This window comes from Rhineura floridana, chromosome 3 (genome assembly GCF_030035675.1).
Source record: "Rhineura floridana isolate rRhiFlo1 chromosome 3, rRhiFlo1.hap2, whole genome shotgun sequence".
NCBI lineage: Eukaryota > Metazoa > Chordata > Lepidosauria > Squamata > Rhineuridae > Rhineura > Rhineura floridana.
Window position 1 is genome coordinate 219,413,565 of NC_084482.1, and position 18,535 is coordinate 219,432,099.

Genomic DNA, 18,535 nt, shown 5'->3' on the forward strand with positions numbered 1-18,535 from the left:
GCATGGCTTCCATGGAACTTTTGCAACTTATTGCATTAATGTAATCTAGTCATGTGTGACTGGTGAATTTGGTATGCCTGGCTTGCTGGGAAGTTGCTGTTCTGGGCTGTTTTGTTCCAGATGGCATTTTGGTTGTGAAAGTGTTGTTAAAATATAGTATTGGAACGGTTTTGGTTCTTAAATGTTGTTCTCAAGTGTCTGTAACACATCCCAGTGGTGTTTCCCCCCCCCCATCAGTTTCTTCTATGCAGGCCCACAGTCACACTCCCTGCAAGACAACTTCTTAGAGAAAAAAGGCAAACTGCAGTTCTCCAAACTGCAGTGTCAGTTGGAATAATAACAAGCTATCAACAAAGTCCTCAGTCAGAAAGGCCAGCAGGGCCCCAACTTCTCCAGCAACCTATGAGTCAATCAGCATGAAAGGGGAGTGTGTTAGCCACTGAGAAGAGTCTTCTTACATGCTTCCTTCTCTTTTCCTGCTGAATGAAGCTAATCCAAGGGAAAGGAGATGAGTCAGCCAAAGAGAAGACTCTTCTCAGTAGCTAACACGCTCCCCCTTTCATGAAGATTGGCTCCTAGGGACTTCTGCTGTTGTGGGAGAAGGCATTAGCAAGGAACTGCATTCTCAACCCTGGGTGGTAGCTGTGTCTATCATGAAGGGACCCTCTGCGCTTCTAAATAAGCCATTATACTACTGGTAAGGACGAGAGGGGCAGGGAGAGGTTCCCCTTGCAGCTGACTTGAGGGGAGAGGGTGAGACCCTAGCCAGGCCTGCTGGCCATTCTAACTCCCCCAGCCCCAATTATCTGCCCTCTGAATGATGGAGGGGGGGGAAAGATCCCCCGTTGTGCGGCCCCTTTCAACAGGGGAGGAAGAGCAAAAGGGGGTCCCAAAAAGGGAAGACTTGGGAACATGCGGGAGGGCTGTATATTTGGGGAGGCGGCCCAAATCCCCGCCTTGCAGATTGGGGAGGAGGGGGCTTCTCCCATGGGTCAAGGAACCGAGCTGTGGCTCCTAGAGAGGCAGGAAGTTTTAGGGAGGAGATGGGAAGGGGAAGTGTGTGTGGGGGAGTCTCCATTCATATTCGTATGGAAAAGAGGGAGGCTGGATCGTGCAGAGGAGAAAGAGGTGCAACGTTGCGGGGGGGGGGAGAGAGGAGGAGGGTTTGCTTTGGGGGGGGCTGAGAAAAATCGAGGGGATAGCCCCACTCCCCGCGCCCTTTCCCCCCTGGGACTCCATGCGTAGGGGGTCCTGATCCATGCAACCCCGCTGCAAAGCGCGGCCCCAGCCGCTGCGGCGGTTGCATCGCGATGTCCTTTTTGCAAGCCGCCCCCTCCCCAGGGAGTATGGAGCCCGGGGAGGGTGAGAAGGGGTGCTTGGTGCAGTGGAAGCACCCCCTTTTGGGGGGGGGGTTGCTGTGCTGAGTGGTGGCATCTGACACAGTCCCGGGATCAATCGCAAATGGCATCTCCAGGTAGAATCATAGACGGGTACAGTTGGAAAGGGCCTGGAAGGCCATCGAGTCCAACCCCCCCCCCTGCTCGCTGCAGGAATCCAACTTAAAGCAGACCTGACAGGTGCCCACCTGCTTCTTGAATGGCTCCAGGGTTGGTGCCCAATAAGAGCCCGAGAAGGGAGCACTTCTTTCCATTCAACTTGATGGGAGACAGTGGTCGAAATAACCTTTGTTCTTTTAAGTTGGACGGGGCCTGTAAGGCCATCCAGTCCAACCCCCCCGCTCGATGCAGGAATCCAAATTAAAGCAGATGCCTGCCCAGCTGCCCCTTGGATGCCCCCAGGGCTGGAGACATCCCAACACTAGAGTGCCTCCAACAGTGGGAAAGCCCCCTTGCCGTTCCTCTGCCCCCTTGTGCCCCAGAACTGGGGGAGAGGAGCCTTTGGACTCCAAGAGAGAAGGAGGTTTTAAATTGGGGCGAGGGGCAGAGGGGGTGGAACAGACAGACAACAGGAAGATAACTAGGCCTTGTGGGATTCCTTGGCAAGGAAAATGCTGATCCCGGGAGAGGAGTTGGGGTGAAGTTGGGGCACCAAGGATTTGCTTTTGGGGGGAGGTGGAGAATAGCCCCCCTCCCCAGTTCCCCTCTTGGAATCCATAGATAAGGGGCTGATTGAGTGGGGAAACAGCATTACTGGGGGGGGGAGTTGTCGTATGCCCCAGAACTGTAGGAAACAGCCTTGCCCCTGCCTGGCCTCGCCACTAAACATCTGCCTTGGCCGGAGAGCCTCCTAGCACTGTAAAGGGTCCAAAACGCAATGCCGGAGCAATGCTCACCACAACAACTCTGCAAAGTAGGCCAGGGTGAGAGCCTGCATAGAATTTGGTGGCTGGAGACGGGCGGAAGGCTCTTTCCCAGCTTGCAGGCCATATTCCCTCATGAGGAGCTGTCTGGGTCCCATGATCCAAGTAGTGGATACGATCCTTAGAATAGGCTACTCTGTTAGCCATGCAGAAGGTGGAAGGTTCTTCAACATCCAAACATAGAGTAGTCAAGGAGGTTGCAGAGTGCTGGGCTTCGACCTGTGAGAAGAAATATGGAGGGCTAGGGAAAAATCCCAGAAAAATTCAGAACTCCCCCTCTCCAAAAAAGTCCTCTCTAGGGAGCTCCAGAATCAATTCCCCAGTCAGCTAGAAATCTCAGTGGGTGACCTTGGGGCATGGGCTATTTTCCAGCCCAGCCTACCTCGCAGGATTGTTGTCAGGATAAAGAGTGCAAAACTTTGTATGGGCATAACTTGTGGGCGTTCACTGCCTGCACATCTGTGCAAGCACATGCGTGTGTGTGTGTCTTAGTAAGAATACCTATGATTTAAATACTGAACTAAGTCGAAAGGGACCCAGGTTCAAATCCCTGCTCAGGAGTGAAATTCAGCTGGGGACCTTGGCCCAGCGACAATGTTGCTGCAAAAACAAAAGGAGGGTGGGAGGGGGTGTCAAAATAAGACGGAGGTCTTGGCAGAAATATAAAACTAATTCTTGTTGTTATGTGTCTTCAGGTTGATTATGACTTATGGCGACCCTATGAATCAGTGACCTCCAAGAGCATCCGTCATGAACCACCCTGGTCAGATCTTGTAAGTTCAGGTCTGTGGCTTCCTTTATGGAATCAATCCATATCTTGTTTGGCCTTCCTCTTTTTCTGCTCCCTTCTGTTTTTCCCAGCATTATTATCTTTTCTAATGAATCATGTCTTCTCATTATGTGTCCGAAGTATGATAATCTCAGTTTCATCATTTAAGCTTCTAGTGACAGTTCTGGTTTAATTTGTTCTAACACCCAATTATTTGTCTTTTTTGCAGTCCATGGTATGCGCAAAGCTCTTCTCCAACACCACATTTCAAATGCGTTGATTTTTCTCTTCTCAGCTTTTTTCACTGTCCAACTTTCACATCCATACACAGAGATCGGGAATACCATGGTCTGAATGATCCTGACTTTAGCGTTCAGTGATATATCTTTGATAAAACTATAAGGAGTAAAAAACAAACAAACTTCTTTTCTCACTTGCCCTAAGTACAACCCTATAAGGTAAGCAAGAAAGCTATTAAGCTTTCCACCTTGTGCACTGCCTGCTCAACTTGGAGCAGCCTTCTGCAACCTGGTGCCCTCCATATGTTGTCCATATATCTTGGCCAGTGGTCAGGGATGATGGAAGTTGTAGTGAGCTAATTATACGTGTGGCTGATACCCATAAAGTGTCCTGCTGCTCTTAAAGTAGGCGTTTTGCAAGTAATTCTTCAAACCCTCGGATGGATTAACTGGTGAGGGAGTGTGATGAAGGAAGGGAGAACTTCCCAGGCAGTCTGGAAGAAACTGGGGAGGGGTCTGAAAGAGATTTAGGTCCTAAATGTGAAGACCCATTGCATCTAGACGTAAACCGAGCATGAAGAAAAGAAACACAGGAATGTGACATCCAATTCCATTTATGTAGTTGCTGTTATATCCCTTTAAGTCCGTTACAACTTATGGCGACCCTATGAATCTTTTTTGGATATATTCATAGGGTGTTTGTGGTAAGAGGTATTCAAAGGTGGTTTACCATTGCCGTCCTCTAAGCCTACGGCACCTGGTATTCCCAGACTGTCTCCCATCCAAGTACTAACCAGGCCTGACCCTGCTGAGCTTCCAAGATCAGACCAGATTGGGTGTGTTCCGTGTAGTACAGTAGGGCCCCGCTTACCGGCGCTTCGCTTTCCGGCGTTCCGCTTATGTGGCGGCTTTCAATTAGGGGAAACTCCCCGTTTTAAAGCCAGTTTTGTGCTTCTGTGCCATTTTGCGGCATTTTCATGCAACGTGCCCCATTATCCTCAATGGGTTCTGCTTTACGGCAATTTCCGCTTTATGGCGGCAGTCCGGAACGGAACCTGTATGGCCTCTATGGCCATAGGACCATTTATGTAGAGCAGTTACCCAGAAGACTGAGGCAGGTTATGATATTTAAAACTCCTGAAACTCAAATTTGTATAAACAATGAAATTCCTCCCATCACCTGGTCCTCCCCTGTAGGCACCGGTATGACCCCGCTTGAGAGCTGCTCCTGACTTTAAAAGTGTGTCGTGGCAACATCTGTGAGAGGCGGCCAAGTTTGCAAGTCCTCCTTCATCTCCCCTGCAGGCGGTGCAATGGCATTAGAGGCACCGCCATCTCTTCCTTGGGGCGAAGCAAGAACAGCTGCCGTGCAACCCCGTCAGGTAAGGGCCCGAGCATCGGGGAAGGACAGAGACTCAGCCTGGGTGCATCCTGAAAATGAAGTTCTTCATTTGCCCCAACGGGCAAGAGGGCGGTGACCAGACAGGTCCAGAGAGGCTAAAGTCTGTTTGGGGAGATTTATTTTTAATACATCCGCCGGAGACCAGTGTGTGCATTTCAACGTATGAAGGATATGAGCGTAATAATATCCAACAGAAATCAACAGCTTTTTGTACCTGGATGAATCTTGGATAGAGAAAACAAAATAGAATATGAATATGCAACATAACTTACAAATGTGACTCTACTGAGAGGACCAATATGCAAGATTAAAATTAAGTAGAACTTAAGCATTGCTGGATCCCACCCAAACGCCACTAGCCCCTCGTGAAATGTTACTGCATTGTCTCGGTTGTCTCTATTACATGGCCTTTTAATGTGAGAGATGAGCATAGCTACCAATCAAAAGGGAAATTGCAGGAATCAGGCTCCTGTGGACTTTTATGTATATTAGTGGAGATCAGTTTGGTGTCCAGGATATAGGATGCAGGGAAAGTCCACGCAGAAAATTGTTATGTGCCTTCAAGTCGATAACAACTTATGGCGACCCTATGAATCAGTGACCTCCAAGAGTATCTGTCGTGAACCACCCTATTCAGATCTTGTAAGTTCAGGTCTGTGGCTTCCTTTATGGAATCAATCCATCTCTTGTTTGGCCTTCCTCTTTTTCTACTCCCTGCTGTTTTTCCCAGCATTATGGTCTTTTCTAGTGAATCGTGTCTTCTCATTATGTGTCCAAAGTCTGATAGCCTCAGTTTCATCATTTTAGCTTCTAGTGACAGTTCTGGTTTGATTTGTTCTAACACCCAATTATTGGTCTTTTTCACAGTCCATGGTATAAGCAAAGCTCTCCTCCAACACCACATTTCAAATGAGTTGATTTTTCTCTTATCCGCTTTTTTCACTCTCCAACTTTCACATCCATAAATGGAGATCGGGAATACCATGGTCTGAATGATCCTGACTTTGGTGTTCAGTGATACATCTTTGCATTTGAGGACCTTTTCTAGTTCTCTCACAGCTGGCCTCCCCAGTCCTAGCCTTCTTCTGATTTCTTGACTATTGTCTCTATTTTGGTTAATGACTGTGTCGAGGTATTGATAATCCTTGACAAGTTCAATGTCCTCATTGTCAACTGTAAAGTTACATAAATGTTCTGTTGTCATTACTTTAGTCTTCATGACGTTCAGCTGTAGTCCTGCTTTTGTGCTTTCCTCTTTAACTTTCATCAGCATTCATTTCAAATCATTACTGTTTTCTGCTAGTAGTATGGTATCGTCTGCATATTGTATCCTAAAAGCAAAGTTTTTTTTTCCTGAGTGTTCCAAAGAAGAAATCATCTTGAAAAGACATTAGAAAAAGGATGAAGCTAAGATGCAGTCCGGGGAAGAAAGTGCCACTTCTCTCTGTTCCCCAACATCTCAGAAACCTTTTTCTTGATGGCTTATTGGCTTCTTTTGTTTTAGGGGTTGATGTAATTCACTAGAGAAGGTAATGCTGAGAAAAACAGAAGGGAGTAGAAAAAGAGGAAGGCCAAACAAGAGATGGATTGATTCCATAAAGGAAGCCACAGACCTGAACTTACAAGATCTGAACAGGGTGGTTCATGACAGATGCTCTTGGAGGTCACTGATTCATAGGGTCGCCATAAGACATAATCGACTTGGAGGCACATAACAACAACAACAAAGGCACAATAATTGGGTGTTAGAACTAAACAGAACTGTCACTAGAAGCTAACATGATGAAACAAGATCTGAACAGGGTGGTTCACGACAGATGCTCTTGGAAGTCACTGATTCATAGGGTTGCCATAAGTCGTAATCGACTTGAAGGGACATAACAACAACAACAATTATCTGCATGGACTTTCCCTGCATCCTATATCCTGGACACCAAACTGATCTCCATTAATAAACATAAAAGTCCACAGGAGCCTGAATCAGATACCTCCAACAGCATCTGTCATGAACCACCCTGTTCAGATCTTGTAAGTCTAGGTCTTGTAAGTTCAGGAATCTTTTTCTACTCCCTTCTGTTTTTCCCACCATTATTGTCTTTTCTAATGAATTCTGTGGATTTCCCCCCCCCCCCAACTGAGCTCAGTAACATGCCCCTCCGTGTTGAATCGGGAGGGCCTCTGAAAGAAGATGCCCTTTTCTCTCCTAACTTTTGGCACTGCAAGGTCACAAACTGACATGGTTAATAGGGTCTGGTAAAAAACAAAAGTGCACATGCAATTATGGACTTGTCTATATTTGAGCTGGAACTTCCTTGAAATCCATATTCCACCCTCCCCCCTCCGGTATAATGGAGTCTCTCTTAAAGCCTCTCCAGGCCAGAATCAAAACTTCCTTCTGAGGTACAGATTATCCATTTTTTGTTGTTGTTGCTGCTGTTATGTCCCTTCAAGTCGATTAGACTTATGGTGACCCTATGAATCAGCAACCTCCAAGAGCACCTGTTATGAACCACCCTGTTCAGATCTTGTAAGTTCAGGTCTGTGGCTTCCTCGATGGAATCAATCCATCTCTTGTTTGGCCTTCCTCTTTTTCTACTCCCTTCTGTTTTTCCCAGCATTATTGTCTTTTCTAGTGAGTCATGTCTTCTCATGATGTGTCCAAAGTATGATAACCTCAGTTTCATCATTTTAGCTTCTAGTGGCAGTTCTGGTTTAATTTGTTCTAACACCCAATTATTGGTCTTTTTCGCAGTCCATGGTATGTGCAACGCTCTCCTCCAACACCACATTTCAAATGAGTTGAATCCATGTTTATAATTTATTTATTTATTACATTTCTACCCCGCCTTTCTTTCCACGATAGAAACCCAAGGCGGCTTCCATATAGTTCCCAGACGGTCTCCCATCCAGGCACTGACCAGACCTGACCCTACTTAGCTTCAGCAGGGAGCTGGCCTTATGTGCCTTCAGACCACAGGCTGTTTTTAGGAGTGCTTCATAGCTCCTGTTTCTCTTTCACAGCACTTCGCCTCTCTACAACTGCAAGTTGATTTTTCCTGTTTCCCTCCTCTCTGCCCCCCCCCCCCGTGCCTATTTAGTATTCTGCCTCAGCGTCTTCACTCGGCCAGAAGTTCTTCCCCATTTTGCCCTCTCCACATTTGAAAACAATGGTTACGCAATGTATGGAAGATAGCTTTAATGGAAAAGCTACCACAGTGTCTGAAACTAGGTAACTAGGAAACAGACTGTGACAAATTCATAAACAACGGGTATTGTTTTATTCAATAGATAGAAAGCAAAGAACATTAAAGGGATCCACCTTCCACTCGTGGACACTTGTGGAACGATATCCTAAGAGAACCTGCAGATTGAAGGATTAAAAAAAAGAAAGGAAGGAAATATGTTGGTCAAGATGATTTAATGGACATGTGTGGGAAGATCATACTATACAGATTGCCTGTTTTTGGCGGGAGGGGATAGAGAGAGTGGAGGGTTGTCAAAAGGTTTTCTTGTAAAACACCGAGAGGTTTGTACATTTCATAGGTGATGACCTGGTTATATGCTTGTAACTATGAAAAACTGATAGATTTATAAAAACAAAATGTTTTCCACCAATTTACCCAGAATAGTTATTTATTTATTAAATTTATTAGTCCCTTCATAGAAATGAACCCAAAGTGACGTAAAATAAAAAAGATTAAAATCAATATAAAATGAACACAAATAAAAAGTTAAAACATACAATACATGGGTAAGATGATGGAACAACCCTCCTGCTAAAAGGGGCTACAATGTCAAAAGCCCTGAAAAATGTAAGAGCCTAATGTCTGGGAGAAGAGGAATGTTTTGCCTGGTGCCTAACGATAGATAATGATGGCAACAGGCGTGCGTCTCTGGGGTGAAGGTACCATAAGGGGGGGCACCACTGAGAATTGTGGTTAAGCTAACTGGCCTGGGTTTCCAGGACACCCCCCAAAAAAAAATTGTTGGAGAAATCCTGTTTTCTTCTTTTCCTTCCAGAGTCTGGTGACCTTTGAGGAGGTGGCCGTGTATTTCACGGAGGAGGAATGGGCTCTGGTGGATCCCAGCCAAAGAGCTCTGCATAGGGAAGTCATGAAGGAGATTTATGACATGGTGGCCTCTCTAGGTAAGGACACCTTTTTTTCCTCGTAACTGGCAAAGGTTCAAGGTTTAAGCTCATTCTTTGTGTCCTTGATCCCTGCACTCTGTGGATGCTGTTTTGAAAATTGGTGTCCAGGCCGTGTGCTCTGGATGGGAGGGCAGGGACTGTAGCTCAGGGAGAGTACCTGCCTTACGTGCAGAAGATTCTGGGTTCAATTCCTGACATTTTGGGGTGTGTGGAAAGAACAGGTGGCAGCTGATGGGAAAGGCCTTTCCCCTGCCTGAGGTCCTGGAAATCCATTCCTAGTATGAGTAGTCACTGCTGGGCTAGATGGACGAAGAGTCTGACCTGCTAGAAGGCACTTTCCTGCGTTCTTGGAGGCTTTTCAATCATTCATTGCAAACACTTGACAAGTGCCCATCCTGGCTGCTGTCCGCTGTCCCAAGACCAAAAAACTTACCTTGTAGCAGGCGAGGAGAAGGCATGGGCTCCTAAGCCCTAGCAGGGCATCTTCTCCTGAATCCCCATGAGATAACTGACACTGTGCACCTTCTCCTTGGTGGGAATGCTGTGCAGTGGGAAGAGATGCTTAACTGCAGCCTGGGAGAATCTGTTCCTTCTCTCTCTCTCTCATCCTTCCTCTGCCCAAAGGTAAGTGTTTGCCTTTTGGGCACAAGAAGAGGTGGTGGTGGCAGTTTGCTGAGTTGAGGTGGGCACTGCCATGCTTGCATCAGGATGAGAGCAGCGCTGTGACCGCCTAGATCCTGTCCACAAGGATTGGAAGAGGGGTCCGTGCCTAGGCTCATGACATTCCTGGTAAGATCCAGAATTTCTGCAAGAACGTTGCTGCATTCCCTGTGTTAGTGGCCTCAGTTTTGCGGGCAAATCTGTGCATATGGTGAAGGTGATCACTCCAGAAGCTGTGGAATGGAACGGAAGAAAACTTTGGTTGAGAGACTCTGTGAGAAGCAGCAGATATGGTGGCAAGATCTTGCTTGAACTAGGACAATGCATTTAATATGGAGAAGGGACATGATTTGTTACCCCATGTGACTAGCAGTGCTAGGTGAGCCACATGAGGCTCCCTAGACCCTGATAAGGTTTGGAATCATGCCAACCCCAACCCCCCTAAAACAATGGAAAATGTTTCTGCAGGAGTTTTACCTGTGACCTGTCATTTACCAAGAGCAGAACCAAATTTAGTTGTGAACGAGGGGGGGCATGAAAAAGGAGCCAATCAGCAATGAAGAAAGGGGTATTTGGGTTGCTGGGGGAAGAGAGAGGAGTAGTACTTCTTTCCTCTGGACTCCATTGTCTTTTAGTGCTATAACTTTTGTCTTCTCTGAAACACATGCAGAGAGGAAAACTTTGTTTATAGATTCCATTTTTGCTGCTTGTGACAATCTTGCACTGGTTCAGAAATCGCTGTTTTGTTTTTTTAAAACATTTTTCTTTAATGTTTTCCTGGACTGTTTTTTTGTTGGGATTCTTCCAGAATCACAAATCCTGGATACCAAATTGATCTCTAGTAATATACATCTAAGACCACAGGAGCCTAATTTATTTATTATTTGATTTATATCCCACCCTTCCTCTTAGCAGGAGCCCAGGATGGCAAACAAAAACACTTTAAAACATCATTAAAACAGACTTTAAAATACATTTTTTAAAAAAGCTTTCAAAACATCTTTTTTTAAAAAAAAATATTAAAAACATTTTTAAAAAGAAGGTTTAAAAACATATTAAAAAGCAATTCCAACACAGACACAGACTGGGATAAGGTCTCGACTTAAAAGGCTTGTTGAAAGAGGAAGGTCTTCAATTGGCACCGGAAATATAGCAGAATTTCACTGTGGTTACATAGCTAGGCTCATCTCTCAGAAGAAAAGGTCACGTAGTTGAGACAGCTAGGATAATGTAGTAACATTTGACTAGGAGGCTGGTGGAGGTTAGGTGGGCCAATTCTGTTTTGTTTTCCATATAACCATTATTTGCATAGACTGTTCCTTATCTTCCCCTTCCCAAGATTCATTCATGTGTAAGGTGTTGTTGATTTCAGTTTGATATTCTTATGCTCATATCTTTCATGAGCTAAAATGTGCTCACTGATGTTCTGCTGATGTATTTAAAATAAATATTTTCAGATAGATTTTAGCCTTTTGAGTCTGGTCACCACCCTCTCACTCAATTTAAGTGGGGCAATTTAAGAACCGAATTTTCACCCTACGTTGTTTTGCATTTTCATAGAGGAAGATTCTCTGGTTGTTCCAAATTCACACTTTTTCCACTTCATTTTTTGCATAGCCGGTGCCTAAAGGGGGGTTGGGGGGGGAGCAATCACTTTAACTATACAAACTGTAACTGAATCATCAACTGGAAATTAAAATACGGCTGCAATCCTAAGCATGTTCACTTGAAAGTTGATTCTGAAAAAAAATCAGTAAGACATTCTTTAGGGGGAAGAAAATGTTTGCAGTGGAGCCCTGATGCGAAATGTACCATTATTTCTGTTTCAGAAATGTAGTATGGGATAATGCTGTCCCCACCCCATCCACTTTGCCGCTCTTGTGCCCCCCTCCCTGGTATCTTTTTTCTGCTGTCGCCTGGGATGGAAAGACCCATCAGGATTTAAAAGGGGATTAGACAAATTCATGGCTCTCAAAGGCTACTCATCATCATGACTACATGCTACCCCCAGAATCAGGGGAAAAGCAGCGGGAAAGAACTATTATCCTCCAGTTCTGTTTGTGGGCTTCCCATACACATCTAGTTGGGTCCAGCAGGTCTCTTCTTTAAAAGAGGAGGGATGACCTGCAGCTTAAGGTTTCCCTTCCCCATGCTGAGATATGCCCCAGATTAAAATAGATGGCTTGGCTTACACAGCACTGCTGAGCTGAGCTTAATGTTCAGTGAGTGCCTGTTTACAAACACCAGGTGGGTCCTGCTTGATCTCTTGGTTGGGAGGAGAAGAAAAAATTTGGTAGGACTATGAGGAAGGGAAGGGAATGGCAGCCACCAATTTCTGAAATGTTTTGGGAAAGATTATTATAATGGGAACAAAACAACATTGTAGATGTGTGTAGTGCTGGTCTGGGGTCACCCTTGCCTTTAGGGAAAGCCCAAAGCTCAGACTTAGACCACAATCTTTGCATGCAAACGGTCATAGGTTTAGTCCTGGGCATCTCCAGAACCCCATCTGAAGCCCCGCAGAACGACAGCCAAGCAGTTTAGACACTACTGAGCTAGATGGACACCGGTGGTCTGACTCTGCATTAAAGCATCCTCCTGGTTTCCTATATCTGACCAGCCAAATTAATAAGAGCCACAGATACCAGTTTGGTCCCTTCTTCCCCAGCCTTCTTGAACTTCTCTTCCCCCCCCCCTTCCATAATGCATCATGAGATCGCTTAACACATCCGGGGCAGGGGGCAGACACAGCTGTGCCTGCATAGATCACATAGGGACCAGGAAGACATTTATGCAGTTGTCTTCTGCTTCTACTGTGCATAAAGAGAAAAGGGGAGAATGGGGGGGGTGCCAAAATAATGATAATAATGGGCTTAACTTGTGATGATTCATTTTTTTTTCTCATATCCCCTCCCCAGATAATGAGCAGAGCAATGGGAATTATAGGAAGACGTCTGTGGTATCATCTGACACACCTATGGGTGAAACAGGAAAATATATGTTTGGGAATGAAAAAGAATGCCAAACGCATGAAGTAAGCCTGTCAAAGAATGGGAAGATGAAATTGTCTAATTCTCAGGGTGCCGATATCCAAGAACCCCGGATCCTGCGGGAAGATCACAGAGGAAACAACAACAAAACATGTTGTGTGTGCGGCAAAATATTTCAACATAAATCAAATTTAAATATACATTGCAGAATCCATACAGGGGAGAAACCATTTGAATGCACGGAATGCAAAAAGAGCTTCAGTCGAAGATCTTCCCTGATTAAACATCAAAGAACCCACACGGGAGAGAAACCGTTTAAATGCATGGAGTGTGGAAAGAGTTTCAGTCGGAATGATCACCTTACCTTACATCTTAGAATGCACACAGGGGGGAAACCGTTTAAATGCATGGAGTGTGGAAAAAGCTTTAGACAGAGCAGTCACCTTACGTTACATCAAAGAACCCACACAGGAGAGAAACCATTTCAGTGCATGGAGTGTGGAAAGAGCTTTAGTGTGAGCTGTAGCCTTACTTTACATCAGAGAATCCACACAGGGGAGAAACCATTTAAATGTATGGAGTGTGGAAAAAAATTTAGTCACAACAGTCGCCTTACTTTACATAAAAGAACCCACACGGGGGAGAAACCATTTAAATGCATGGAGTGTGGAAAGCACTTCAGTCAGAATGCTCACCTTACTAAACATCAAAGGACACACACAGGGGAGAAACCATTTCAATGCATGGAGTGTGGAAAGAGTTTTAGTGTGAGCAGTAGCCTTACGTTACATCATAGAATCCATTCAAAACAGAAGACATTTAAATGCAAGGAGTGTGGAAAGAGCTTCAGTGTGAGCGGTAAGCTTACTTTACATCATAGAATACACACAGGGGAGAAACCATTTAAATGCATGGAGTGTGGAAAGACCTTTAGACAGAGCAGTGACCTTACTTTACATCACAGAACCCACACAGGGGAGAAACCATTTAAATGCATGGAGTGTGGAAAGTGCTTCATCCAAAATTCTCAGCTTACTAAACATCAAAGAACACACACAGGTGAGAAACCCTTTCAGTGCAAAGAGTGTGGAAAGAGCTTTCGACAGAGAAGTCATCTTACTTTACATCACAGAACCCACACCGGAGAGAAACCATTTAAATGCATGAAGTGTGGAAAGAGTTTTAGTCATAGCAGTAATGTTACTTTGCATTATAGAATCCATACAGGGGAGAAACCGCGCTTCAGTTAGAATGCTTACCTTACTCAGCATTGAAGAACACATACAGGGGAGAAACAATTTAAAAGCTTAGAGTGTAGAAAGAATTTTAGAGTATTCCCCTTAACTGTAGGAAGAACTTTATGTAGTATCCTTTGTGTGTATCAAAGAACCCACGAAGATGAGGAACCCTATAATTGTATGAAATGCAAAGAGCTTTAGTGAGAGAAGTTCCCTTACTTCTCACAAAAGAATGCACCCAGGAAGAAACTATAGAAACTCATCTGAGGTTAAAAGACCTTTATTAACACCCAAAGTCTTATTGAACATGAACGAACCCATGAAAGGAAGACAGTAAAAATTAATGGAGTATGGAAAGAGGGATGAGTCTTTTTGGCATCTGAAAAATCTCATGTAAGCTAGTGTGGGAAAACTCTGGCCGGTGGGCCAATCTTGACCTACTAGGGGTTCCAATTTGGCCCATGAAGCCGTTTTCCTCAACCCATATCTACTCACCTGTCATCTGATCTCAGTGGTGATGGAAGGACAGGGTTTAATTCTCCATTGGCTATGTAACCCTACTCCCAACAGGGAAGAAGATTAGCAAGGAAGCCGGCAAGATTTAATCCCTATTCATCCGTGCGCTTTGAAGTAGTTCACACACATGAGCTACTTCAAAGAGGCTTTTGGAAAGGCTTTAAGACAGTGCCTTTTGGTCAAATAGTGCAGAGGCTGCCTTAAAGTATTCTGGGAGTCTCTCCCCTCCCCCTTTTATTCCCTGATCTCAGAGACTTAAAAGGGAAGCAGGAGAAGACTCACAAAGCCTTTGCAAGTCTCCTTCCACCCACCCCTTCAAGCCTGGGAGATCTAAGTGCAATCATGTGATGTCATAAGGACACCACTTGTGCCCTCCTGTCAAATTTGGTCCACGAGGTAGATTGTGGTAAGGATTTGGTTCGTGGAGCCAAATGGTTTTTCACTTCTGGCATGAGCTTTCACAGGGTCTACTTCATCAGATGCTTCATCAGTCCGTGTAGACACAAAAAAAGTGTAAACAGTAATGTTTGATGGAAACGAATCGCAATCTAATATATGCATAAGTATTTTGACCTTTACAAAACAGAACACTTGTCAGTTACCATATAGTTTGAAAGGAAGTACTTCTTTACTCAGCGCATAGTTAAACTATGGAATTTGCTCCCACAAGATGCAGTAATGGCCACCAGTTTGGATGGCTTTAAAAGAAGATTAGACAAATTCATGGAGGACAGGGCTATCAATGGCTACTAGCCATGATGGCTGTGCTGTGCCACCCTAGTCAGAGGCAGCATGCTTCTGAAAACCAGTTGCCGGAAGCCTCAGGACGGGAGAGTGTTCTTGCACTCGGGTCCTGCTTGCAGGCTTCCCCCAGGCATCTGGTTGGCCACTGTGAGAACAGGATGCTGGACTTGATGGGCCACTGGCCTGATCCAGCAGGCTCTTATGTTCTTATAGTGTAAAGGTATGCAGAATGCCCAGAGAGCCATCACAGCAACTGTAATTGATGAGAATACAAACTACTACAGTAGCATTGCTTTGTAAATCAGTAGCTGTAGCGGAATGGAAAACCACTCCGTGGTAAGCTGACGTCAGGGTCAGCCCCAGGCATTCTGCTGCCTGAAACTAAGGAGGAGATGGTGCTCCCTCCCCAGTCCATCTAGGGAAGCCAGCTGGACTGGCACTTGAATGTACTGCACTAGTGAAGTGATAGCAAAGTGATTGCGAAGGCAGCAGCAGCAACAATCAGAGAACAGGCACAGTTTAGGGGAGCAGCAGCAGAACTCTCAACAGGAAACGCCCTTTTCAGGGGCACGAGATTCCCCACTGGAGATACACACGGAGTCAGAAGTGTGGAGTTCAGACAGCCTATTTTTGGGGCAAAGCACCTCAACAGTCTGAAACCATAACCACCACACTACATACAGCCACAAAGGGAGAATGAAGGACAGGGGAAAACCCTAAAAGTCAACAAACCCAACTACCAAACTGTCCATGTCTTGGTTTACTGACAGTTCTTATTGTATTCTTCTTGTTCACCACCCAGAGAGCTAATGCTAGTGGGGCGGTATAAAAATTTAACAAAATAAATAATAAATAGCATCCTGCACTGCACCTGAGCCAGTAGGCTAGTGTAGGGTCCCAGGAAAGGCAGTGTGGCCATAGAGGGGAATGGCTGGCAGGCTCAGGAGGTACAGTATGAGACAATTGTACCTTAAATAATGAAGGAAACATGCCATTGGGGCAACTGGAAAGTAGGAAGCTTTACTTAGGAGGGTGGTGGAGTTCAGGTGGGCCAATGTAAGCGTTAGCAATAGTTACATTACTACTTAATGTTGCATGATAATATCTATAATGGCTACTTTACCAGATACTCTGATATAGATTAACACGTTCTTTTCCCATGTAATCATTGCATCTTAATGCTTGTTTGTTTTTGTGTGGATAATGTGCTTTGATGTATTAATGTGTAAGCAGTGCTTAACATAAACTAAACGCTGGTCTTCTGCTGATGTATTTTGCATACGTTTTGAAGCTGGTTTCAGTCACTGCAAAAAGGAAAACTGTTTTCTAAGCAGGCAAGGCCAGTACATCTCGTGGTAGCCAGCCAGATTTTTCTTTTTCCAATTGATCAAGGCCACATTCCCTTTGGGCAACCTTCCAAGAGCTATATGTCATTGGTGGGGCAGAGCGAGTGAAGCAACTGATGTAAATTGTACCTGGCACAATAGGCTCAAGTGTTCAAGTGCATGTTCCACCCAAGCAAGCACACTCAAGGAGGAGAAGGGGGAAGCATGGGCTGGGGTGAGTCCCCAGGGTCAGACGGAGCAATGACTTTGGCCGCTCGGGCCTGAGGTTCCCCACTCCTGTTGTATAAGGATAACAGAGAGGCACAAGTTGATCATAAGCCGTAAGGTGGGAACTGCCCAGGAATGTTGACAAGAAGTCTTGAGTAAAAGTCTATTAAAAAACCCAATGACAGCCTATGGGGGCACACCTCATTTGCCTACAACATCATTCAACTCCTGGCTTGATCCACTGGTCCAGAGTGGTTTCTGCCGCGCTGGAATAGTATATCGATTATTATTTTCTTTGATTTTTAGAATAGGGTATGTGTGTATCGAAGTGATATACTGCATACAAGAGTTGTGTTAGCAAATGTTAAAGAGCGAGTAAAGCCTTGAAAAGGCCTTTTGTGTCTTCTCTTGGGTCTCCACACAACTGCATAGCATCCCTTCTTAGTACAATCAGGCACTCCATGAAACTACAAAAAAATGGAAAACTCAGTAACTGGTAATCAATAACCTGATTGGCTAACAATCTGTGAGAGACCGGAGGGTCATTTTTAGATCCCTAGGAATGAAAAACGTGGAGCCAAAGTCAGCCACGACTGCTGCTTGTAACAGCTGTATAAGAAAAGTGGACTATACTGCAGGGTTGTAGTATGCTAGAGGTAGGCAGTGGAAACAGCCTTTGGCAGTACATGCGGCCAGAAAGGGTATCTTTCACTCAGGAGAGGAAATCTTATTTGACATGTATTGTTGTTCTTTTACTGTATGTTGTTGAACTGTGTCTTATTGAAATATGACATGTATTTTACTATGTATTTTGTATTTCCCTTTTATATGTGTTTAATTGTGATAGCCGATGGCTCTGAGCAATAAAGATTCATTTCATTTCCAGCCACATCCACATCAGACCTTTATCCCACTTTGACTGTTTTGTGTATCACCAAGAAAAATCAAAGGGTGTGGTGTAGTGGTTAAGGTGTTGGACTACGACCTGGGAGACCAGGGTTGGAATCTCCACACAGCCACGAAGCTCACTGGGTGACCTTGGGCCAGTCACTGCCTCTCAGCTTCAGAGGAAGGCAATGGTCAACCCCCACTGAATATCACTTACCATGAAAAGCCTCTTCATAGGGTTGCCATTAGTCGGAATCGACTTGAAGGCAGTACATTTACATTTAAGCAAGCATTTCTGAGTTCAGGACTATGAGTTTTGTAAGGTTTGAAATGAGCTTATGGGAAGCATCAGAATGGCATGGGGGGTATTTTCAATTTAACATTGCAGAATGCAAAACAATCCATGCTGGCTATAGTATAAAACAGCTTTATAATTAGATAAATTAACAGAGGCTATGCATGGCTGCTAACTACAATGGCCAGGATCTACTTGTTCTATTTATTCAAAAGTATTTATGAACTGCTTGTATTTTTAAAATCTCTAAACCAGGTTCGGGGAACCTTCAGCCCGGGGGGGGGGGAGAATCTGGGCCCTCCAGACCTGCCTCTTTGGCCCATGAGACTGTTTTGGGGAAGCCACGGCCACCCACCCCACACCTGCCATCATACATGATTTCAAATGTGGGGCAGGGGAGGGCAGCGCTTCCATGATGATTCAAAGATGCTTAAAGTGGGGCTCCCAATAGTCCCTTTGCTGGAACCAGGGGAGACTTTGGAGGGGGAGGGGGAGGCCTTGCTGAAGGAGGGGGAAGTTTCTCCCATAGCACAGCGGCAAATACAGTGTCCCTTCAGGTCACGCCACACCCCTCACAGCCACAGCCCTTCTCCTACTTTCCTTTGTCTCCCTGTTGTCTTACGAGTGCACACTCTGCTGCAACAGACATACCTAGGAGCCAATCAGCATGGAAGGAGTGGGGAAGCCTGTGTGTTAGCTACTGAGAAGAGTCTTCTCAGTGACCCTCTCAACTCCTTTCACTCCGATTGGCTCCAATCAGTACAACAAGAA

At 45.1% G+C, this 18,535-nt stretch overlaps 1 protein-coding gene across 5 annotated transcripts; it reads left to right on the forward strand.

Annotated features, from left to right (window-relative positions):
• Positions 1-1,044: 1,044 nt before the first annotated feature.
• On the forward strand, positions 1,045-17,457 carry LOC133381668 (zinc finger protein 501-like). 5 transcript variants are annotated; one of them, XM_061621034.1, is made up of 6 exons: positions 1,045-1,128; positions 3,016-3,103; positions 3,319-3,547; positions 4,526-4,710; positions 8,751-8,877; positions 12,459-17,457. In XM_061621034.1, the coding sequence occupies exons 4-6, from the start codon at positions 4,642-4,644 to the stop codon at positions 13,778-13,780; spliced, it is 1,518 nt and encodes a 505-aa protein (XP_061477018.1). In that variant the 5' UTR covers positions 1,045-1,128; positions 3,016-3,103; positions 3,319-3,547; positions 4,526-4,641; the 3' UTR covers positions 13,781-17,457. The 5 variants fall into 5 exon arrangements, with proteins under 5 accessions (XP_061477018.1, XP_061477017.1, XP_061477020.1 ...); XM_061621033.1 differs by having other exon boundaries at positions 3,016-3,093; XM_061621036.1 differs by lacking the exon at positions 3,319-3,547.
• The last annotated feature ends 1,078 nt before the right edge of the window (positions 17,458-18,535 follow it).

Coding starts and splice junctions, on each gene's coding strand:
- LOC133381668 (XM_061621034.1), top strand. CDS start 4,642: ATGGCATTAGAGGCACCGCCATCTCTTCCTTGGGGCGAAGCAAGAACA. Junction 4,711..8,750: donor CTGCCGTGCAACCCCGTCAG/GTAAGGGCCCGA, acceptor TTTTCCTTCCAG/AGTCTGGTGACCTTTGAGGA. Junction 8,878..12,458: donor TGACATGGTGGCCTCTCTAG/GTAAGGACACCT, acceptor TCCCCTCCCCAG/ATAATGAGCAGAGCAATGGG.